This window comes from Cyprinus carpio, chromosome A11 (genome assembly GCF_018340385.1).
Source record: "Cyprinus carpio isolate SPL01 chromosome A11, ASM1834038v1, whole genome shotgun sequence".
Classification (NCBI taxonomy): domain Eukaryota; kingdom Metazoa; phylum Chordata; class Actinopteri; order Cypriniformes; family Cyprinidae; genus Cyprinus; species Cyprinus carpio.
In genome coordinates this window covers 21,770,904-21,796,260 of record NC_056582.1, presented here as the reverse complement: position 1 = coordinate 21,796,260, position 25,357 = coordinate 21,770,904, and the positions used below count along the sequence as shown (strand labels likewise).

Genomic DNA, 25,357 nt, shown 5'->3' with positions numbered 1-25,357 from the left:
GACAAACTACTCTACAGTTGCATGACTTCAAAGTTAAATAGTTTGCAAGAGTGTGATTATAAACTCAACAAGGCTGTAAATAATGGCTAATTTTGTTGATGTTTAATGTTCCTGAAAACCTCTATAGTCCCGATTAGCCACTAGTTAGCAACTATGAATAAAACGTGAAAATATTTTGAGCTTGTATTAATGACAGACCCTTTTTCAGACATTTAACCCAAAAACCCCATTGACTTCAGTATGATGAAACCGTAAGTGCTAAAATGTTAACTTATTTCTGGGTTTTGGCCTACAAAAACATAATCCCTGCAGCACTCTGTACAATACACCACACTACAGAAGTCAAACCAGTTGAGAACAGGGGTTGCACCGACTAATCGACAAGTCGACTTCAATACTCTGCCATGACACTTTAAGCTTGACGTCGACTAGTCGCTGGTCCTATAGAGGGCGCAACAGGATAAGAAATCTTTGAAGAACTTACACATTTACGCTCTGTTTCTGAACAGTTAAAATGACAAATAAATGCATGCTCTGAAAGTGCTTCACAAGACATATGTGATTATATTTCTGGATGCTCGAAATTGAACGGGAGAATGCACGTTTTAAACAGCCTATTGTACAGTAAATTAATCGCTGTTCTAATCTAATGTGCTGCTGCACTGTAACGCACACACATAGGCTACAGAGAGTAGCTCGTACATCACGCGCTGATCTCGCACACAGAATCATTCAGCTCGGAAATGTATTGTCAACACTGTTCTGTGATTTCTCAATAAAATAGCTTAGAAACTGAAAAGTTCAAGCATATATATTTTTAATAAACAAATCCTACAGCTTCACTACTAGTAGAGAGATGCTGCCAGGTAGAATTAATTCACACACGCATTCATATGAATGTAATCTTTACTGTGCTACTTTATCTGTAACGAGCAGAAATCTGTGAGAAATATAACGTCCCAAAGACAAAAGAACTGAAAAATTGGCTGTTATAGGAGCAATAGCCACGTGGACAGCGCTGTGTCATGCAATAGCTGTGCACAAGAAGTTTGAGTCTCAGCTCCAGAATTATTTATTCATTAATGACGTCATCAGCGACTAGTCGACTTCAACTCGACTTTCATCACATAAAAGTTGACTTTAAAAAAATCAGAAGTCGTTCAAACCCTAATTGAGAATGCATTTTCATGTTGACTTGAAAGAGGAAACATTAGATCTAAAACTCAAACACCTTATTATTAATAGACTGCACAATTTCAGTACATGAAAATTGAGAGGTTTGAAAATTTGACGTGCAGTATAATGATGCAGTTATTTGAAAACTGTGCACGTCTGAATTGTACTCCGCTTGTTTGGCTATCAATACACTCATTATACAGTTTTCACACTTTGATTACTTCGACATGCAATCCAAAAACAAAGTAAACTTGCTCGGTGCCATTTTAGATGAAAGATAGACAGATCCAGCACTATTGATCAGTTATTGTCGTATAGTTTGTAAGATAACAGCTCTCCGCGGTCGGAATGTCTGCTGGCACTTTTTTCCTTTTTGTTCTCCACTGTGGGAGCTTGAAGACAAGATTGCATCAATAACAACAACAACAACGTCATTTAGACTTTCCAAACAAAGCCTATACCTAGAGCACCATGCATCTCTCGCGCTGTCCCACGGTTTGGCGGAGAACTTTGATGGCTCATTCGTTTTAATTTGGGCTCCTCGGGCAAAGGGAGGCAACGTAATTGCTACATCGCTTCAAAGGGGCGACGTGCGATCCAAGACTGTTCAAGAGACACCGACAGGACATTTATAGAGTAAAGACAACTGCTTCCTGCACTAGACAGCCACGGATACTGTATATTCCCACTTTAATATTGCTCTGCTTTGTTTTCGTCTTGTAGGAAGCCCTTGGAAACTCACCAAGGGCTACAATTATTCATTCTAGTAGGTATTTATAGATGCTCTCCTGATAGGGGAGTAAACAGGATAAGCTGAGCAGTGCACTTATTAAAACATAGCCCAAAGTTGGCTCGCCTCAGGGGTTCAGGGAGGCAATAGAGCATCTCTATCCGGCCAATTGGAATGGACACATATGAAATCCCGTTAGTGATGTGCAGTGAGGGGGAGCCAGAGGGTTCGGCATGCATTACGTGACTGGAATGGACCAACGTGTGCATTAGTTAACTTTAGACAGTTGCAGAAAGCTCTTCTCTTCATTAGTGCTGGGTGGACATTCGAACAAACAGGGAACTTCTCCAAAACCCAAAGATATCATATTTGTCTTGAAGAATTACAACTCTCTTCGAGAAAGTTTATTATCTAGTATAGGCGCGCTCAAGAGGAGTGAGATGAACGAAAACTACCGCAATGAAAATGATGTATGGGACTTCAATCTGGGAGCCGAGCGATGCATCACTCTCAAGCTGTGCTCTTCAAAGCTCTTTTAATGAAGTGCACAGAGAAATCACAGCCAGATCTAATAGATTCAGGAGGAAATAAGTCTTGCTGTCTTCACAAATATGAAGAAGCATGATGCTGTTTTGTTACTTAATATTAGTTTGTAAAAGAGCTATTAAACAGGCAGCAGCAAGTGGCCATCAAGCGTCAATTCAACCCAACAGACGCGCTGAAGATGCTGAAGTTGATTGATGCCATGTCATTATTGGTTTTCTCAAGGTAAATTTTCAGTTCTGCTTAAAATTGTAAGTACACACGTCACATCCAATAATGAATGGATGTGACCTCATACTGTTGACATGTTATGTTATGTTATGACATGGTATGTTATTGAGGCTTTTTTTTTTAAACAAACATATTTTAGATATGTTTTTACCCATATGGCCTCTGCAGTTCCATATGAAAAGCAAAAAATACATAATTTAAGCTTAAAAACCTATTTTAGGACCATTACAATTTTTTTACATTGTGCCAGTTTTCATGACAATTAAGCACATTTCCTACCAAAATTCACATTTCTAGAATGCACTGAGACTTTTACTAGAGTTTTTTAAAACTCTCATTATTCTCAAAAGTGATTCTTGAAAAGTGTCTTTTTTTTTTTACTGATTTTTAACTAACTATAAACTATAATTAAATACTATATATATATATATATATATATATATATATATATATATATATATATATATGTGTGTGTGTGTGTGTGTGTGTGTGTGTGTGTGTGTGTGTGTGTGTGTGTGTGTGTGTGTATGTATGTATGTATGTATATTTATATTTTCAATACAAATAATAATTTTGCTTTAATTAAAAAAAAAAAAATCATTATAAGAAGAATAAATTAAAGGCGATGCAAACAAAAACTATAAACAAAAAATAATGTCCACACACTGAAAATTATAACTCCAAGAATTTTTTTTTTTTTTTTTTTTCAAGTAACAGCAAAACATTCCAACCAGTCAGGACTTCATCAGGCCTTTCAGTGTGTGGACATGATTTTTTGTTTATTTTTTATTTTATATTTTTATTTTTATTTATGTACCTCTTTGCATCGGGTATACAACTTTTATGCAACATAAAGTACCATCATGACTAAATACAAAAAGAATCACATTTATAAAAGAACTTAATTGCCATGAAAATAATGTCACAATGTAAAAAAAAAAAATCAAAAAAATATATATTTATATATGCAAAAAAATAATATATATATATATATATATATATATATACAGGTCCTTCTCAAAAAATTAGCATATTGTGAAAAAGTTCATTATTTTCCATAATGTAATGATAAAAATTAAACTTTCATATATTTTAGATTCATTGCACACCAACTGAAATATTTCAGGTCTTTTATTGTTTTAATACTGATGATTTTGGCATACAGCTCATGAAAACCCAAAATTCCAAAAAATTTGCATATTTCATCCGACCAATAAAAGAAAAGTGTTTTTAATACAAAAAAAGATGTCAACCTTCAAATAATTATGTTCAGTTATGCACTCAATACTTGGTCGGGAATCCTTTTGCAGAAATGACTGCTTCAATGCGGCGTGGCATGGAGGCAATCAGCCTGTGGCACTGCTGAGGTGTTATGGAGGCCCAGGATGCTTCGATAGCGGCCATAAGCTCATCCAGAGTGTTGGGTCTTGCGTCTCTCAACTTTCTCTTCACAATATCCCACAGATTCTCTATGGGGTTCAGGTCAGGAGAGTTGGCAGGCCAATTGAGCACAGTAATACCATGGTCAGTAAACCATTTACCAGTGGTTTTGGCACTGTGAGCAGGTGCCAGGTCATGCTGAAAAACGAAATCTTCATCTCCATAAAGCTTTTCAGCAGATGGAAGCATGAAGTGCTCCAAAATCTCCTGATACCTAGCTGCATTGACCCTGCCCTTGATAAAACACAGTGGACCAACACCAGCAGCTGACATGGCACCCCAGACCATCACTGACTGTGGGTACTTGACACTGGACTTCAGGCATTTTGGCATTTCCTTCTCCCCAGTCTTCCTCCAGACTCTGGCACCTTGATTTCCGAATGACATGCAAAATTTGCTTTCATCCGAAAAAAAGTACTTTGGACCACTGAGCAGCAGTCCAGTGCTGCTTCTCTGTAGCCCAGGTCAGGCGCTTCTGCCGCTGTTTCTGGTTCAAAAGCACACGCCTGTGCTTGGTGGCTCTGGATGTTTCTACTCCAGACTCAGTCCACTGCTTCCGCAGGTCCCCCAAGGTCTGGAATCGGTCCTTCTCCACAATCTTCCTCAGGGTCCGGTCACCTCTTCTCGTTGTGCAGCGTTTTTTGCCACACTTTTTCCTTCCCACAGACTTCCCACTGAGGTGTCTTGATACAGCACTCTGGGAACAGCCTATTCGTTCAGAAATTTCTTTCTGTGTCTTACCCTCTCGCTTGAGGGTGTCAATGATGGCCTTCTGGACAGCAGTCAGGCCGGCAGTCTTACCCATGATTGCGGTTTTGAGTAATGAACCAGGCTGGGAGTTTTTAAAAGCCTCAGGAATCTTTTGCAGGTGTTTAGAGTTAATTAGTTGATTCAGATGATTAGGTTAATAGCTCGTTTAGAGAACCTTTTCATGATTGAGATAGGAATTTTGGGTTTTCATGAGCTGTATGCCAAAATCATCAGTATTAAAACAATAAAAGACCTGAAATATTTCAGTTGGTGTGCAATGAATCTAAAATATATGAAAGTTTAATTTTTATCATTACATTATGGAAAATAATGAACTTTTTCACAATATGCTAATTTTTTGAGAAGGACCTGTATATATATATATATAAAATTATGCTTAGAATTTTCTTTTAAATATAATCCTGGGCACGTTCTTGACAAAGTTGTGACATTTCATTGTATATTTAGCATCCTGCTAATCAATTTAAGATCAAGTAAGTGCCTGTGATATCTGTTTGAACTGCTGTGAATTAGCATCTGGCTGAGGCACACACACATGTGCAGGGGCCATTTGAAGAGATGGCCAGTACGGTGGCCCATGAGTTTTATTTTTTTTATTTATTTTTTATTTTTTGACAGCGAACAGGGACTCTCTGAAATGCTAATGTGTGCAAGAGAGATGATGGCCATCCGACACGGATGCACATTTTGACATTTAAATGGCAGACGCTGTGACAGAGGTCATTGGCTTGCTGACAGTGACATCACATGACCTCTAATCACCCCTCTGTATCCAATATTCTGCTCATCTCCTGCCTGTTAAGTTGAAGATTGAAGTGTCACGCTGCTTACATTGGCGGATCAGTTGGCACCTGAGTGGGAAACAACGAGGAAATTACAAGACCTGTAAAGGTCCCGCCTTTATTGGGACAAGTGTGACACATTGTAGGTCCCCACATTCCCCCCATAAAGCACTTGACATAATCTAATTAATCCCAGAATTAATATATACAAGAAATTCTTGTATGTCAAGTTAAAATGCATCTTGTCAGCATATTTCACACGGTTAATTTCAATTTGTTGCAATACTCTCAAGTGGCCAAGAATAAAGCCATTTTATCTTTAAGTTTAATTGTCTGGGTAAACAACCCGCTCAGTTCCATGACTCATGACACCCTGAATACTTAAAGGTTCCACAGCCTTTTTTTGAAAATCCCTGACTGACTTCTCGTATTTCCGTTTTATTTAAACTGAGAAAAAGCAATTAATTGAGAAGAGGACTGGCCCTGGCCTTGCTGAAATCTATCTATCTATCTATCTATCTATCTATCTATCTATCTATCTATCTATCTATCTAACTGTCTGTCTGTCTGTCTGTCTGTCTGTCTGTCTGTCTGTCTATCTATCTATCTATCTATCCATCCATCCATCCATCCATCCATCCATCCATAAGAGGAGCATTTAAAACAGCCAGAGGTTGAAACAGTAGATGTTTAAAATTGAACTATTTAATAGTCTATTTTTTATTTGAAGAAACAGAAAACTAGATTATTTTGCTATATGCCAGTGAACATTTCAGTTACGAGCGTTTGACAACTTTTTTTGCGCAACACTTAAGCAAAGCAACAATCGATGCTTTAGTTTTAAATGCTGTGTGCTCTCTGAACCTCTCAGCTGGTGTGTTGTGTGTGTCTGTCCTGAACCTGCTGCGTGTGAAGATCACGGCCCAGCTGTGATTGAAACGTGTTATAGATCCACAGCAGAGCACAAAGACCGATCAATACAGACAGTAAGAGGCTACACCTCTGTCTGCCGATCTGACGGAGAGCTCTCGTCCGCGATCCATACTCAACAAGCGAGGAAAACGTCAAGGTTGGAACGCTGCATGAAAAACACACACGTTCTGCTGCTTTGAAGGACAGACAAAAACTTACAGAGAAGACAGCTGGAAAAACAGTCTCAGGCTGTTGTGGAGAGATGTGTGCATCTGAACGATGTTTAAAGTAGTGCTAAACTGTAAAGAAAATGCATTGTTTTTATATGTAAACCATAAAAAATGGAAAAACATGCAATATCATATGAGACATAAGATTTATTGTATGTAAAAGCATTGATTGTTTGTTAAATGTTAAATAAAGGGGTCAAATTTGTAATTGAAATACTTAACAAACAAATCAAATAAAAATGGATGGACCCAGATGGACAACAGAACAATAGAACGATAGAGCAAAAGACAGATGATAGATAGAGAGAGAGAGAGAGAGAGATCCAAAACTGTAGGGTGTCAAGCATGCAGGCTGAAACAGCTTATGAAAGTTGGTGTCTTCTCACAGTCTCTGTTGACAGTATTGACTGTCACAAAAGTATTTATCTCATAGTATAAATAATTCATAGAAACACGATCTAGTTAAGTTGATGCAAAGTTTTTACATACCAAGGGAAGAGGACTGTTGAATTTTTGCTAAATGTCAGCAAGCAAACTGTGTGGGTGGCCAGGCATCATAGTTCAGGCTGAAATGAAAGATATTTGAACAGAAAAGTCATCTCACAGAGAACACACCAGAGTAAAAAATACACCATTTTACACTATCAACTTCAGCCGAATCTATAATAGCTCAGTACAGATATGCAACTACTTTGCAGTCCCTGTTGCTCCTTATGAATCATTGCAATGGTCCAAAATCATTTACATAAATGTCCTATTTTCACATTCTACTTTGCATTTCATATTTAATAAACACACTCGACCTGTGTCTATCATGATAGTTGAAATGTATCATTTCTTTGCCACTAGTGGAACTGAACCAAGTGTGTAGTTTCCCCAAACATGTCTGTGATTAAATGCTTGAAATTGAATGCTTTCATAGGGCACAGTATATACTGTAAACTGCATACTATTTTTGTTTTACAAAGGAAGTATTTAAAAACATATATACTGTATACTATTGTTAAAATAGTATTTACAGTATAAGATGAGCACTTCCTTCTTTTTTTGGAAATAGTATAAAACAGTATGCATTATGCACCAATAAATTATTATTATTTTTTTTTTTTAAATTCTATAAATATTTTAGTAATTGCATTGGTATGAAATATATCTTAACTTAAGGCAGTCATTAATCATTAATCACAGAGAAATATACTACCCAGAACAGTGTTGTTTACATACTATGTACAATATATATGCTATATTATGGAAGCTTATTTCCACAGTGGAATAAACAAAAAAAAATAAAATAAAATAAAAGTAGCTGTAACTTTTTAGCCAGAATTACAAGAAAAAAAAATAGTCAGAATTTTTAGATAAAAAGGTTGCAAGTGCTTCTATTTTTTTAATCCTGTTGTGAAAATAAGCTTCCATACTATATTCTACAAAAATGGTATGGTATGCTATTCTAAATATAGCTCTACTTTCCTGCTAAACAGTCTATTACAAGGCAGTCCCACCCCAAAATCATGCCACTGGTTGAGGAGGAAGTTAACATGTCGGGTATGTTCAGAAAGTCACCAAACAAATATACTTACTTACATTTGTTTTGCGAATGAAAGTAGGATAGAAATACTGAGAATGTAAGTAAGGATAACTACTGAGAAACAGCCTGTTAAAATGAAACATTTAGAATTCTGTTTTGCAAGATCATAAATGCTGTTAAAAAAGATGGCAAACCTTGAGCAGGAGTGCTGGAAAATGCATTTTAATGTGTTTCCATCACATTCATCCTTGAATTCACAGCTTGAGATGAAGATGAAGGGATGCCAGACGTCAGCATCTACAGTGACCTCTACTGGTGGAGGCTGCAATAACACTCCATTAATGTCCGTTCATGTGTCAGAAAACTAAGATGTCATATATGATAACATCAAACACCAAACATCTCAATCATTCTCAGGCCGACAGAGAGCGATAGAGATTTAGAGAGGGATAGCAACAGAGAGCAAGTGTTGCATTGGGTTTCATTCAGGCCAGACCGCAGGCTGCATCTAGGGCAAAAAGCTGTGCTGATGAAAACCGCTTTGCAAACAGTGTAATAGATAAATAATTGGGTGGGGACCGGCAGGATTGTGAACTTTATCACCTTTGAGAGATCCCAGATCAACACATGAAATGTCCTCCGGCAAAAACAGAGATATCCTCTGCTCTAGGTCAAAGACATGAGAACACATTCAGAATTCACATGCATTAAGTATAAAATCAGACAAGCCTGATACTCATAAATGTGTCTAATTATGTGGCCAAATATAGTGATGGAATATGCAAGGAATAGTTCATGCAAAAATATAAATTTGCATGAAATGTAGGCATATCCAAGATGTATATGAGTTGTTTCTTCATCTGAACAGATTTGAAAAAATGTAGCATTCCATCACTTGCTCACTGATGGATCCTCTGCAGTGAATGGGTGCCGTCAGAATGAGAGTCCAGACATCTGATAAAAACATCACAATAATCCACACCACTCCAGTCCATCAGATAACATCTTGTGAAGTGAAAAGCTGCATAAGAAACAAATCCATCATTGAGATGATTTTAACTTCAAACAGTCGCTTCTGGCCAAAATACAATAATCCATAAAAACTTTTTCTTCAGTGAAAAAGTCCATCCCCTGTTGTTCTTTCACATCAAAATCCACCAAAATATTTGTTTAGAACTGTTTTCACTTGTAAACAGTGCTTGATCAGTGCATATTTCTCTCCTGGTTCAGACAAGATGACTTTTTTCGCTGGGGAGAGCAATATTATATAGAGAGTACCCATATTTTAGCCAGAAGCAATGGCTTGAAGCTATAATCATCTTAATTATGAATTTGTCTATTTTAAGCATGCAGGTTTTTGCTTCACAAAATGTTAACTGATGGACTGGAGTGGTGTGGATTATTTGTGGATTATTGTGATGTTTTTATCAGCTGTTTGTACTCTGATTCTGACGGCACCCATTCACTGCAGAGGATCCATTGGTGAGCAAGAGATGTAATGTTACATTTCTCCAAATCTGTTCTAATGAAGAAACAAACTCATGTACATCTTGGCCGGAGATTAAGTTAACAATCAATTTTTAACAAATTTTCATTTTTGGGTGAACTATGCCTTTAATGTGGCATCAGTAGATTGTGGTGCTTCATTTCACCTGAGGTGTGCACTGGGGAGACTGGATCTAAACTCAGGCAATAACACAGCGCTGCCAAGATCAACTGTCCTGAAGAGTTCAGTTCCAACCAAGAAAGCTTGTAATACCTGACGAAAGCTATATAATAGCAAGGCCACCCAGATTGTACAGTAATACTGGTGGGTCCTTTATGGTTTTTGGGCTAAAACTGCCCACAATTCCTTGCAACATGGACGTGAAAACGGTTCTCAGCATCATGCATCATGGTACTCCTGTGAACACATGTCGACTGACACAGAAGAGAAGAAATTGTTGAATAAAGTCAATATTTTTGTTTTCTTTGAAAAGAAATTTTGTTTTACAAGGTTAATGTAATTATGGTTGTTTATGTGATGCCACATTGACTATTTTAATAATGTCCTTACTACCTTTCTGCGCATTGAACATGGTAGTTCTGTTGCTGTCTATGCAGGGTCAGAAAGCTCTCGGATTTCATCAAAAATATCTTATTTTGTGTTCCGAAGATGAACGAAGGTCTTATGGGTTTGGACCAACATGAGGGAGAGTAATCAATGAGAGAATTTTCATTTTTGGGTGAACTATCCCTTTAAATAATGTGAGCTAATAGTTTCAACAAAAGCATTTACAATCGATTAACCGATTCTCATAGCTCACAGTGGGTCTGTCTTTAAAGGTTTATAAGTTACTGTTAAAAATCAATTACACTATTGAGAAATGTTTCAGACTGTTGCACTCTATGACATAAGATTAGGACGGGACTATCTGTTTTTCTGACCAATGGCAGATGGGGGCGTGTTCAGGAGTCTGAAAAGAACGTCTGAATTCAGAATATTTCTACCATATAAAAATATGGAAGAAATCATATGCTAATCCAAATTCTGGATTTCCATTTCCTAGCTGGAAGTCCGGTTTGGGGCATTCTATTGCACTTTTCCAAGTAGGACGTTGGAAATCGGTGGAACGCAGCATGAGCACCCCTGATCTAAAGAGGTTTTATTCAGAGGTCTTAAAAACAGCAGCACTTCTGCATCATCTCAATAAATTTCTGCTGTGTCTATGCACATGTCTGATCCGCAACTTGCAATTCTACAAAACAATGATTATTTAATCAAAAGAAGCCTGTTTCTAAATCAGAGAAAAGCAGCAGAGGCACACAGTTCGACCCTGGAACCGTCTTTCTCCTTATCGGCATTCTTTTTCATCATACGGTTTGAAGTTTGATGTCTTAATTAAATATGTTTACAGAGAAGCAGACTTCCTTCAATCTGGCAGCAACTGGGTTACCCTGTTCAACAGAAGAGGCTGCGTCCTCTGGTTCACCCCGAAATCTCTCTTTCTTTCCCTCTCTCTCGTTGGCTGCCTGTTCCCGCTTTGATCCTCCTCTGCAGACACCAGAAGAGATGACAGCTTTTCGACGGGTGTGCACCACTGAGAAGGAGGAAAAAAACGAGGGACTTTTTACAATTTTTATCAGCAGGTCACATGTAATGCAGCACACAAGCTTCTTGATAGGTTAAGAATGTCTAGGACCTGCTGAGAACGGGCGACACACTTCAGTCACACATGCAAACACGCACGCCTGACGTCCTGGTGGGGCGGCGGCAGCTGACACAACCTGACATGTCACATTATCGTTTGGATTCGAGAACATAAAGCAGATTTCCAAAACAGGTGGCTGATGTCTATAGAGACAAACGGTTATGACACAATTCACCATGTCTGTTTACTTGCAGGAACATATGGAAAGAGCTGCCGCTCATTTTCCTTGCCAAGTCAAATGGCTTAAGATCAACTGACTTACATTATGTAGATTGGGAGCTCTTGAAATGCATGTCAACCAGACGGCTTTATGATATGGGACCAATTTTATGAGGATTTGGCTCTATTAAACAGCATTATGTACATATGTAGACTCTACAGATTATGTGTGCTTTCTCACTATTACTACTAAAAAATATATTTTTCAAAGTTGTAAACAAACAAAGACTATTATGGTATATTTTACAAGAAAATACTATTTCAGTCTTTCTGTTTCAAAAGTTCATGTTTAATTCAATGTGTTGATGCGATCTGTCTTTCTTTGTAATTATTTGTGAAATGTACTAGCCAAAACTGTTTCAAAGTAAAGAAATATTTCAGAGCAGAGGTGTGGTATTACTTTTGGTGTGATCAGATGTACTACTGTCACCTAAAAAAAAAAAAAAACTATATTTTTTGTATATTAGCTTGTATATTAAAACTAAATAATAAAGAAAAAAAAACAATTTATTTTTGGTTGAAAAGATGTATGTTGGTTGTGTTTTTTGTTGAAGGTAGGTATGTGTTTTTTTTGTAATTGCATGATCATGTAGAAATACTGAATTTAACTTTGCACAGACAAGATTAATAAGCGATTTATTAACTAGTCTCATGTAAACTTCACAAATGCATTCTCCCATAAACTTCCATTGTAAGTGTATTCATATAAACATGCCACATTTGCTGTCAAAAGACAATTTGTATTGAACATTGCTTTAACCACCAAGACCTGGTCAACCAACTTCTTTAGAAGGAGTTTTTTTTTTTTTTTTTTTTTTTAATGGAAAATATATCTGTTCACACTGCGTTTGACCTTTAAGATTTATTTTTTTGTACAGACTTAATGGAATCCTTTTTTTTAGCAACAGTATATAAGCCTCAATTTTTTCAGTTGACTGTTAGAAATGAACATTCTAAAGATTTAATAATTTAAAGATTTTATCTAGCTGTGTGGAAGTTTTTAAACCCTTCAATACAGCTTAAGAATTCCTTAAAACGTCTCTCTTGGAAGTTTCAAAGGCATTAGCATTGAATATATTCTAGCATTAAAATTCCTTCTGGCTGAGGAGAATGTTTCATCCTGGAACGTCTTTGTTCTAATTTAAATAAGTTGCTTTGTGGGGCGTTAAAGCTCTGTGGCCCCTAATTTTTCAGCCATTCCTTGCTGTTGGTTTCAAAGACCTACTTCAAACCATCTGGAGTTTACTGCAGATTAAAACTCAGTGTTGCTTCCTGTAAAATATGTTAGAGAATGTTTTGGGGAGGATCACGGAAACATATTATTTTCAGGATTAAAGAGAAACAAAGCAAATCAAAAAATGGTTCCTGTGGCGCTTCTTGCTAAATATACAAGATTTATGTTCTGTGAAAAGTACATCTGGGCTATGTATATATATAAAAGGGCACATTTGGACTTTTAGAAAATAAACTAATTTAAAATGTAATTTTCACTACATCTCATGTTACCAATTCAATTCTGTGGTGGAAATTACTTTTTTTTTTTTTTTTTTTTTTATTAAAAACAAAATGGACAACATCTTTCTCTTGCTATAAGGCTAATTAAAGTTATCTTTTATATTATTTTTTGACACTTTTTGCATAAGCTGATTGAAAATTATACTATAAAATAAAATTCAAAAAACACAGCTTTGAAGTTGAGAATCATAAGAGATATCCATCATTTAGATATAACAGCTAACAACATATTTGATTCTTTAATTTGCCATGCTTTAATAAAACAGACATTATTACTTTTTTCCCACCGTCCTCTCGCTGCGAGTCTCCTCTCAATTTTCTGCAAGGCTCTTGTCCAAGAATAGTCCGCCTTCGATAAGTGTGCGTAAATAAGTACGTCTTAAAATTCAAAATCCCCAGACTGGGTTCTCGCCGTGAGTTTGTGTGTAAAACAGGCTTCGGTGAGTTGAGATCTATTTGAATAAACTCCCCACAGCACTGACTGAAGTGTGCTATCAGAGGTACGCAGCTGCATCTGGTCTCCTGTATGTATCAGGATGGAGATGCTGGACGGTGCTGTGGTAAGAGAAAGTGCCTGCTCTTTCAAGTGTAACCTGCACCTGAACCTTCACCTGCTAGACAACCTGACACCGTCAGCATCTTTAAACGGACAGCAACACCCACAGCTGGGTGACCTTTAGCCTCTCTCATGCATGAATTTGCATGCTGGTCAAGGAAGGTTAGCCAAAACTAGTCTTGCTGGTTAATGTCCCGGGTTCAATACAAGTTAAAATCTCACAGTATCTGAAAAGATCAATATCTTACAGTAATGCACTTACAATGTTTCAGAGGTTTCATCGCAGGACCTAAAAGAATAATGCAATGGGTGCCGTCAGAATGAGAGTCCAAACAGCCGATAAACACATCACAAAGTAATCCACATGACTTCAGTCCATCAATAAATGTCCTGTGAAAAGCTGCATGTCTGGAAGAGGCAAATCCTTCATTAAGATGTTTTTAACTTCAAACAGTTGTTTCCGGCTATAATGCAAGTCCATAATCCATAATATTGCTTTCTCCAGTGTAAAAGTCATCTCGTCTGAATCAGGAGAGAAATATGCACAAATCAAGCATCACTTACAAGTGAAAACATAACCAATGCCATTTCACCTTTAACAGTATAACACAGTTTAAACAACTTCAGCTTTACAAACTTCACAGTAACCTTGGTGTCTGTAATTTATGAACTGAATTTTTGTGGTTCAAAAAATGTAGAATATGCACTTAATGAAATTAGTACTCTAATTGCCAAAGAACAAAACAACCTTTTATATTGAATAAAGTGTACAGCTCTGAATTCGCATGAAATACATACATACAGTGGCTCCAAAAAAGTATCTGTAAAAAAAAAAAAATAATAATAATAATAAATGTCACTTTATTATAAAGCAAAATTTAAAACCTTTTTGTAAAATATGTTGCATGAAAAAAATGCCTGTGCAGTCTTTCTTTAAAATAAATGGCTCTTGGTTTGATATTTTGTGCTGTAGACACTGACATTTTTTTATTTATGTTTTTACTGCTTACTAAATATTGAGCCCACATATAAAAATTACACAGTCAGGCAGTTTTAATAGAATCACAATGATTTTGCACATGCACTCATTTAACGAATGCACAGAAACACTAACACTGCATAGCAGCTCTATTATTAAAAGATCTATATCTCTGTACAAAACTGGATTATATTTTCTACGCAAATCATATCATAGCAGTGCCATACTGCCCTCTTGTGTCCTTTCTATTAGCTTTGCAACTGTAGTGTTTTAGAAAAATCAATTGGACAGGCTACTAAGAGTTATTGACTTTTCTGAGTGCATTTAAAAATTGTAATGCGGGAAGTATAAACATGCAACCTGTTTCTATGAGATCCTTACCTGAATGAATTTCAGTAAATATGACCAGGACACGCTTCACCCTAGAAAATATATGTATTTAAAAGACAAAAAAGACAAAACATATGTATTATAATCAAATTTATAAGAAAATTAAGCCTACTTGAGAACCATTCAGATTTTTGGATTGGGATGCTTTGATTGTATTTTCTGCTTTATTTAAAGAATACAATATTCTCACATTCTTTTCACTTGTCTAAACAATTTACATTTTTTACAATTATTTTCTTTAGTGTATTTATTTCTCACAATCCAAAAAAAAAAAAAGGGGAATGATTCTAAAAACATTCTTGATTTAAAAACAATTATTCTATTTCTTTCTTTGAGAGGGCATATTGTTGTGAGCAGATACGAGTTTATGCATGCGGGCCTCACATCTGTATGGTGTTATAGCCCTGTGCAAGGATTTTTTTGTACATGTCCTACTTTTTGTGACAGCATTTTGTCTTCGAATTTAGATGTGATTTCTGTGTGCCCTCCAGGGAGAAAAGTGAGTGGTTGCTGTGGCAACAGATGACATGCATCCAAATAAACAAAAACAATATCAGATGACTGACCCTTGATAGTAGCAGGTTTCCTTCTCAGGAACTCATACGGAGATGCTTTGGAAGATTAGAAAAGGCAAAAAAAAAATGCAAACACTGATGGATGGGCAAATAAATAAAATGGATGAGAATCATACCTGGTTGCCATGGAGACGTACCTTCTCCTCACTTCAATAACTGCTGAGCAGAGAGGATTCCAGGGTCTGCGGCGAAAGACTGGGGGAATAAAGAGGAAGAAATCCCTTTCCCTGGAACAGAACTAAAGCGAAATACACAGTCACTGCATTTCATGTATGCATAAAAATCCTTTGAAACGACATGTTAGATACATTGCTCATGCCGGAATACAGATGCCATGCAGTCATGTGACTCCGGAGACTGAATATCAAGCAGCCTGCATTGCTATTCACATTCATTTCCGTCAAAGTAACAAGGGTAAATGTTATTAAAGCTTTTATAATGTAAACGCAAAAGATGATCAGCATTAAAATATTACATTATTACATTTGCAATCACATTTTTTATTATTATTATTATTAATATCAAGCTGGGGCACATTTTAAGGTAGAAGTCAGTTAAAAATCAACACTTTGTAAGTCTTAAACCTTTCTAAACCCCATCTTTTCTAAGAGTTCAAACCACATATTACTTTATGTGACTTAATTTCAGAGAAAAAACAACCAAAAGTGGACAATAACAATCTAGGATCATTTCTGAGACATGAAGTCAACCAAATAAAGCAAACAAAGCAGAGGGTAGATGGACTGGAGACATTAGATTGGGTTCGATTACTGCATGGTAAGATGGATTTTTATGATAATATATATATATATATATATATATATATATATATATATATATATATATATATATATATATATATATATATTATTTTTATTTTTTTTACTTTTCATTTGGGAAAGTCAAGAATTGTGAAAAGGCAAAAAAAAAAAAAAGTAAAATATACAAACGTATATTATTTCTCATAAAAATAATAATAGACGTTATTAACAGTCTTGTATTACAAATTTAAATGATGAAATATGAACAGTATTAGGCCTGATTACTGTTAGCATTACTATTTTTGCTATCATTATATTTGCAGTAATATTCCACGAATCATGATCTACTTAAAATCCCACTTTAGGTCAAAATCCAGCAAAAAATTAATACTGTTGGGGGTTTCAACTCTTCTGCTGTGCGCTCTCCCTTATATAAAGCACACATTCATTTATATAAAGTTGATTTCAAAAGGAACAAACAACACAAAGTTGTCCTACACTTAAATTGGGACATCTTGCATATCGTAACAAGGGCCTCTTTTTGTTTCTGAGCCATGCTGTTCAACCTATCCGCAAACGAGGGGGAGGGTAAATGCTTCGGAGACGCTGCGTTTGACCGACAGCCACAAAACCCAATCCCAAATCAAACAGTCGTTCAAACTGACCAATAGCGTCGCTCTCTGGGCAACTCCAGCCGAGTGGGCGGAGCTTGAACACAAATGCCCCGCCCACCATCCAATCGTTAGGTTGCGCGAAGGCTGCAGTTTCAGTTTGTTTTATTCACCATTTTGAGTAGCTGAAGGTAAAATTTAAACTAAATACTTTCGTAGAGCAGGGATATTTCCCGCATTGTTTGATTTTTACCACAGGGAGAGGGCGTTGGTTTTGCGACGTCACCCTCGTGTGTTTTAAAATACCACATTTTGTTTGCATTTCCCCTGCTTTTCTTGTGCTCTTTCACAATTTTAACCTCTACAGTATTCCTGCAAAATGGCAAGACCAGTGAGGTACGTGGGTTTCCGTTCGTCCTGCTGATGGCTGCTGCATGCACACTGACTTCTAGGCTTCACGCATGTGCCAGGCATCCTTTAGGTTCTTGTTTAGAGCTCGATTTTGTAACATTTTGGCTCGGTCGTGCATGCATTTTGTTCGTTGTCTCTTTTTCAAGTGGCGCAGGACTGTCTCTTCTATATTTACGGGCGTATATTGCACGCTTCTTACGTGCATCAAGCGGGATTCTGAAATCTGATATTCTTTGTGCATCACCTACCCACATTTCAGAATATATCTGTTGTGTGAGAAGCACGAAAAGGCTTCAGGTTTCCTTGAAAGCCACTAAGAATATGGCTTCCCATTCATCCTCGCCAAAGCTTCAGGAGGGGTAATAAAATCCCTCTAGAGGTGCTCATTGGCCCAGTCGAGTGATTTTGCAACCTCATATTTGCGCGAATACCTCGATAGTGCAAAAACAATAGGTTGCGAAAGGCCGTTGGTATTTTTTTGGGGAGGGAAGCGCGTTTTTGAGGGATTTTTTTTTTTTTTTTTGATAGCGGTAAATTAACACGACGTGGGTGACGTCAGAGGGGGCGGGGCTGCGGAGAGCGACCACACCCCCTGCTTGGAGTCTATAAAAGATGACCGAGGGCCGATATAAAAAGATTGAAATGTCGCTGTTATTACGATAAAACTTGAATAACTTAATATTAGCCAGCGCTGTTATTAAAAAAATTAATCAAGAAAATTATGATATTGATTCTGAAATGAGTCTTACAGTAAAAACTGTATGCGAAGCAGACATTTCCAGCGAAATTTAATTTACAAGCTTAATTATTATTTTGAATGAAAAGGAAATAGTATTTGAGGCAATTTGAAGAAAATTCCGAGGTAATTTTTTAGCTTTTACTGTTAAAATAGATTTAATTCTGTATATTATCATGTGTTTTTTTTAATTTATGATTAATTTAATCATGAAAAAATATAACAAAATACAGTTTCAGTTTACATTTTTGCATGTTTAATTTAAACCTGCCATTTCTTTGAAATAATTTCGATAACCTACTAGCAATTTCTGAGTGAAATCGGTTTCTACACTAATTTTTCTCTTTAATTTATTTGTTTTGTAAATTGCACATTTCATTTAATGTTACTGACCATTTCTTTGTAATTATTAGTAATATACTAGCAACTTCTGAGTGAAAACTGTTTCTACACCAATTATTTTCTTTCTTTATTTAGTAAATTACAAATTTCATTCAATGTGTTACTTGCCAATTCTTTGTAATATTTACTAGCAAAATCTAAGTGAAAACTGTTTCTATGCCAATTTTTAAAAGTGTATTGTAAATTATAATCCGAAAAGTCTTGTGATCCATCTAATTACTTTAAAGTAACTCGTGGCTCTTCAAGCATCTCAACACTGTGGGCCCGAGTAGTTAAATAGGACAAGACTGCAGTATTAATGAAACCCTCATTGAAATGCTAACTGAGGAACTGTTTAAAGATCATTAATTCAAGTAAACATAATGAAGTGAGGCGTGTTAAATGAGCTTTAATGCTGACCACCTTCCGATGGTCTATAAGCCCTTAAAACATGAATTAACATCACCTGCACTTCTGCATCACAAATGTGTGTCTGGAAACTCTTGTTACAGTATTCTGTCTCTCTTACAGGAACAGAAAGGTGGTGAATTACTCCCAGTTTAACGAATCTGATGACGCAGGTAATAAACCAACACTGTTTTAGATTTTCAGAAAAGTGTGTCAGCAGTACTCTTTGCATGTTTGCTCAATATCGGCATCCGAGTATTAACTCGTGGTCTTCGTTTCTGCCTCCAGATGAGGACTATGGGAGAGAAAAGGAAACAACTAAGAAGATACGTGCTCCACCTCGTGAAATCAAGCACAAGAAATCTAAGAATTCGCAGGAAGAGAGGCAAGAATATGCCTATTTTCGGCTTTCATGTATTTGATGGACAGAATAATGCTTTTTAAATCATTTTATATGTATCAGATGTGTTCATGTGTTCGGATCTCTGGGGATCGTGAACCTTTTTGAGATCCATTTTCTCCTTATGACCCAAATATGCAGCAGTTAATTATAACTAGGAATAATTCCCACTCACTACGACGTTCTCCTTCAAAGATCGAACTACTAACAAACCTCATCTGTTGTCTTACAGCGAGGATTCCGATGACAAACTCTCCAAACCCAAAAATGATTCTGCAGGTAAATTGCGCTGTCTGCTGTAGGTGAGTTAGTGATTTATAAAAAGATGATTACTTTCTGATCTTGTGCTTTTTTTTTAAGATGACTTGGGTAGTGACGAAGACAACGACTTTGGAGAGGAAGAGGAAGATGGAGGAAGTGACTATGATGATAAAAAGGCCAAGAAGGGAAAGAAAGGAAAGGCGGAGAAGCCAGGCAAAAAGTCACTGAAGAGGAAACGAGGTGGAGGTGAGTCGCGGATCGCCAAAAAATGCCACTCTCATGCATTAAACATGATGTTAAACTATCAGCGTTAAGCCTAGTCTTATTTTAGCCCAGATCTGCCCATTAAGACTGAATACGATCGTGTGATGCACATATAAAACAACCACAGTTTAGGAGTGCACGACCTGAAATCAGATGCAAAATTAAATGAAGCATAAATGAAAATATGGGTGCTTGGTATTCTCTGCAGATGATAGTGATGATGATAAAGAGGTGAGCAGGAAACCGAGGCAGGTGAGGCAGGCTGCGTCAAAGGCCGTGTCCAAACAGAGAGAAATCCTTCTGGGAGACGGAGGCAGTGAGGATGAGGACAAAGATGAGGAAGAACAAGCATTCCTGGACCGTAAGTCTGCTACTTTTTAACTGCACTGTTAAATATTTTTATCAATTTGATTAAGCATCATTAATATTGTTGCTCATCCTTCCAACTTGATGTGAAGAGATGTACTGTAATTGTTTTTAAGCAGTTGGACTTATGATTTTGGCCTGGCGAATGATAAACAAGTGAACAGTCTTTATGACTTGAGCCAGAAAGGAAACACCTGAATATTACAATTTTCCCTGTTGCAGAAGAGTCAGGCAGTGATGAGGATTTCATGGTTGATGATGATGATGACAGCGACTATGGGCACTCCAAAAAGAAAGGCAAAAAAGTGGTGCAAAGAGGAGGAAGGAGAGTGGAGAAGAAGGACAAGAAATCCCCTAAACCCCGGCTAAAGGCCACAGGTAACCACTGGCGCTCGTGAGATTTTAGGGTGTGGAAAAGAGCAGCTTGGACATTCTTTAAAATGTCTCTTTTTGTGTTTCAAGGAGCAAAGAACATCATAAGGGTTTGAAATGATGTTAGCATAAAGTAATTACATAGTTATCATTTTTGGGTAAACGATTCCTTTAATTTTCTCATTTAAATCATGTATAGCTTAAAAACGTTGTTGGCGTGAGGTTGTTGAGTTTTAAAGTGCAGACAAAGACAGAATCGCTGGTGTGTTTTGAAATGTACTACTTTAGTCACAAGGTGTGTGTCAGTAAGATTGTGTTTTTGACTCTTATGCAATGTATACCTAAAAAAAAGAAACTGTAATACTGAGAAATAATTACTATTTAAAATAAGTTTTCTATTTTAATATGTTAAAATGTAATTTATTTCTGTGATGCAAAGCTGAATTTTCAGCATCATTACTCCAGTCTTCAGTGTCACATGATCTTCAGAAATCATTCTAATATGCTGATTTGGTGCTTAAGAAACATTTATTATCAATATTGACAACAGTTGTGGTGGTGGTTATTTTTTGTAGATACATTTTTTTTCACAATTCTTTGATGAACAAAGTTCAAAAGAACATCATTTATTTGAAATAGAAGTGTTTTTAGCATAAATGTCTTTATTGTCTTTTGATCAATTTAAAGGGATACTCCACCGCAAAATAAAAATGTTGTCATTAATCACTTACCCCCATGTCGTTCCAAACCAGTAAAGGCTTCGTTCGTCTTCGGAACACAATTTAGGATATTTTGGATGAAAACTGGGAGGCTTGTGACTGTCCCATAGACTGCCAAGTAAATTACACTGTGAAGGTCCACAAAAGTATGAAAGACATCATCAGAATACTCCATCTGCCATCAGTGATTCAACCAAAACAAAAATAATGACTTTATTCAACAATTCCTCTCCTCTGTGTCTCTCCATGATTTGGAGAGACACAGAGGAGATGAAATAATTGTGTTCTGAAGCTTTTACGGGTTTGGAACGACATGGGGGTAAGTGATTAATGACAAAATTTTCATTTTACGGTGGAGTAACCCTTTAATGCATCCTTGCTGAATAAAACACATTTTTTTTATATATATATATATATATATAATATAATATAATATATATAAAACTCTCAATGACCCCAGACTTTTGAACAGGATTGTAAATGTGTTTGTTTGTCCCCCAGTGAACCCTAGCCCCATGAAAGGCAAAGGGAAAGGTCGCCCGAGTGCAGCTAAAGCAGTGGAGAAATCCTCGCCCAAAGACGACGAGGAACCCGAGAGCCCCCTTGAAGACGAGGAGGAAGAAGAGGTGGAGAAGAAAGAGTCTCCTCCATCCAAAAAGACAAAGGATGATGCCCCTGAAGACGAGGAAGAAGACGAGGAAGAGGACGGCTCAGAAGAGGAGGCTCCATCTGGGGAAGACTAGCCATGTAATTCACGTCTTCCCTTTCTTCTTCTACTTCCCTTTACACTCTTTCCTTTTTTGCTTTTTTTTTGGGGGGGGGGTTGCTTTTCAGATTTGTCTGTTGTGGCCTGGCTCAACGGTTTGAACTTTTCTTTTCTTTTTGTTTACGTATAATTTCCATATCGCAAAAGGACGTTTTCCCAGAACTTGTGAGCATATATATCTATATATTATTGAGTAAAATGTGTCTGAATCTGTTTATTTATGGGTATATAATCTCGAGGGAAGCCCATCGTTCCAACCAGTAGCTTCGCTGCTCGCCCAGAGTAATCACAAAAAAAAAAAAAAAAAACGCTTTTGCGCTCCTTCATTTCAGTAACATGTATAAAGCTTAACATCCACTCATGGTCTTCATTCATGAAATTAATTGCTGTGTAAAATGCTTGTAAAACCATTCTTGCGTAAATTATCGCGACTAAGGGCCTCACTCATGCAGCGCAAAAAATAAACAAACTGTCTACAAACTGTTAGTCAATTCACTGCAGTTTGCACAATATTGTGCTTGTGTTTAACAAACGAGGACCAAATTGTTGCGTTTGGTTTTGCACGCAAAACCGTATTTTCTAAAATTACCACAAAATACAGCAATTTACCTATGAATAGTTTTGCAACAGTGTTTCCTGAATGATATCCGATGCATTTGATGACTCAGTCCGTAATAGCTCACAGCGTTTATTTTGGTCATGCTTATCCCAGGATTCGTTTTGTATTTATTCAACATGCGTTTCCAGCTCTTTACATGCGGATCATCAGCTGAAGATGAACAAACGGACAACTAATGCTCATGTTTTGAGAATTTCTTTTGTCGTGGTACACACGCTATCCAGGGTTTGCTGTTCACTTTGTGGTTTTACCTTTTAAATAAACGATTGTCTCGATTTGTGTAGTTTGAACCATAATGCAGTTAGTGTTTTAATAGAATATCCTGGGTTAAAAATGGGCCAAATTCAGTTTATGAAATTTGCAGAATTACCCCAGAACTCAGTTTGTTGTGCATCTACAATGGCACCTACCATTGTACGTGCGTTTCTGTTTTTTAGCAAACTGAGATATGAGAATATTTTCTGTGATGATCCGTTCTGAAGATGCCATCCATTGAGCTTAACTCATTTTGAACCTGGATTATGTTCATTTCTCTATGATCTCTGTAACATGCATTTATTTTTGTTTTTTCTCATCCACCAGATCATCTCGTATAATGGCTGCAGTACGAATGCTTTTATCTCTTTTTGCAGTGTGAGTGTGCTGAGATCAGGCCTTAAATGGTTAATTGCATGGAAAGCAGGAATCTGAAGTCTCGCGTACTGTTTCTGCCTTACAAAGCCTGTTTTTTGAGATATTGTACCGCAAAGCTACATGTTCAGAAACCGCTAGTATCTTTGACTCGTGCCCGTTTTTGTCCAGAGATTGTATTGCCGAATGTTGAGGGATCTCTTCAATTGAGCAAATAACATTTTAAAGAGTCCAATATTGTTATTCTTCAGCCCTGGATCAGATGCGTTTGTAATCTCATAACAGAGAGGCATTGTGAGGATGGAGAAGAATTGTACTATTCATACCTTATGTGTGTTTGCTCATTAAATATATATTTCTGTTGCTGCTTGTTTTTAATTTCAGACACATATGACGTATATACCATGATGCTTTTCTGTCTACAGCGCATACATGGCATTCTGACTAGGTTCGATCCTTTCTGCCAGGCATCTCTGAATATTTCCACTCGTGCTGTCTATAAATTGGTTTTTAACCTAGCTGTCCAAAAATGTATGAATGTTTAATTTTGTTTTTTGTGCTTGATTAAATTTAGTTTCTTTTTTTTCCTCTTCAGATTTTTTTTGTATTGTTTGTTTTTTTTAAGAAAAGAAATAAAATGTATCTTCATTTTAATGAGAGACTGTCATACCTGTGTCTTCTTGTGGAAAACGCCTTCCTTGGAGAGTGATATTTTGTACATATTTAATGTAAGATACTATCATAGATTAGTGTGCATGTAATTTGTGTTTTTATTCATCAAAATCAAATGTTTTAACCTTTTGCTCATAGTCAAATTGTCTTAAAGTGATGAAAACATCCAGAAGTAGTGTAAGTTTAATGCTTCCTCAGTGAGTTTTGATTCGTCTGTGCCACCTGGAAAATAATCTTAAAGGAATAGTTACTAAAATAATTAAAATGTATTCACTCTCAGGTCATCCAAGATCTAAATGAGTTTGTTTCTTTATCAGAACAGACATTTCGCTTTGCATCACTACATTATATTATATTACTTGCTCATCAGTGAATCCTCTGTAGTGAATGGGTGCCGTCGGAATAAGAGTCCAAGCAAATCAAGAAGCAACGGTTTACAGTTAAAAAGTTTGATAGATTACAAACATGCAGCTTTTCATTTCAAAAGATGTTAATTGATGGAGTGGTGTGGATTATTGTGATGTTTTTATCAGCTGTTTGGACTGATTCTGACGGCACCCATTCACTGCAGGGGATCCATTAGTGAGCAAGTGATGGAATGCTAAATTTATCCAAATCTGTTCCCATGAACAAACAAACATATCTACATCTTGGATGGCCTGAAGATGAGTACATTTTCAGCAAATTTTCATTTTTGGGTGAACTACTCCTTTAAGGGGAACTTAATTATTTGTTCATCTCACTTCTAAAGAAATATAAATATAAATATATATATATATATATATATATATATATATATATATATATATATATTATTATTATTATTATTATTATTTACGTGCATAATGCATAATTGTCTGAATTATCTGACAATAATTGGGATATTTGAGACACCTCCCTATCTTCTGTGTTGCTAGTATAATTCTTTATAATATGAAAACGTGGATTGAATCAAGATTTAGAGTTTAAATATAGCAGGCTTATATTCCGGTTACTAATAAAAACCAGCTTAATTTCCATAGTGTGTAAGTTAGTTTGTCATTCAATCTTTGTTAACATAAACATTATAATGTCGTCATCAATTGCGATACTAAATTTCAACACATGGTGACAGTGTTGTTTCAACTCCTTCAACCACCGTGCAAGTCTGAGACCATTCAGAGTGTTAACAATATTATTATTGCATTACCAGAAGCCTATTCTCCTTGCTAC

General features: G+C 36.4%; 1 protein-coding gene and 1 long non-coding RNA gene across 5 annotated transcripts; one reads left to right on the top strand and one right to left on the bottom strand.

Moving 5' to 3' along the window:
* Positions 1 to 14,622: 14,622 nt before the first annotated feature.
* Positions 14,623 to 18,194, bottom strand: LOC122146632. Its single transcript, XR_006161173.1, has 5 exons — positions 17,800 to 18,194; positions 15,885 to 16,006; positions 15,760 to 15,804; positions 15,185 to 15,225; positions 14,623 to 14,645 (listed from the first exon to the last, which is right to left on the bottom strand). It is a non-coding gene; the product is annotated as an uncharacterized LOC122146632 (long non-coding RNA).
* LOC109084039 (nuclear ubiquitous casein and cyclin-dependent kinase substrate 1-like) lies at positions 17,273 to 24,132 on the top strand. Of its 4 annotated transcripts, XM_042766782.1 has the most exons (9): positions 17,274 to 17,536; positions 19,200 to 19,249; positions 19,365 to 19,461; positions 19,709 to 19,755; positions 19,837 to 19,983; positions 20,210 to 20,362; positions 20,590 to 20,745; positions 21,960 to 22,205; positions 23,426 to 24,132. In XM_042766782.1, exons 1-8 carry the CDS (start codon positions 17,520 to 17,522, stop codon positions 22,199 to 22,201), a joined length of 909 nt encoding a protein of 302 aa, XP_042622716.1. In that variant the 5' UTR covers positions 17,274 to 17,519; the 3' UTR covers positions 22,202 to 22,205; positions 23,426 to 24,132. The 4 variants fall into 4 exon arrangements, with proteins under 4 accessions (XP_042622718.1, XP_042622716.1, XP_042622717.1 ...); XM_042766784.1 differs by lacking the exon at positions 23,426 to 24,132 and having other exon boundaries at positions 17,273 to 17,536; positions 20,593 to 20,745; positions 21,960 to 22,575; XM_042766783.1 differs by lacking the exon at positions 23,426 to 24,132 and having other exon boundaries at positions 19,840 to 19,983; positions 21,960 to 22,575.
* The last annotated feature ends 1,225 nt before the right edge of the window (positions 24,133 to 25,357 follow it).

Excerpts from the sequence above, each read along its gene's own strand:
- LOC109084039 (XM_042766782.1), top strand. Across the intron at positions 19,756-19,836 it reads ACCCAAAAATGATTCTGCAG|ATGACTTGGGTAGTGACGAA; the intron begins GTAAATTGCGCT and ends TTTTTTTTTAAG. Across the intron at positions 19,984-20,209 it reads GAAGAGGAAACGAGGTGGAG|ATGATAGTGATGATGATAAA; the intron begins GTGAGTCGCGGA and ends TATTCTCTGCAG.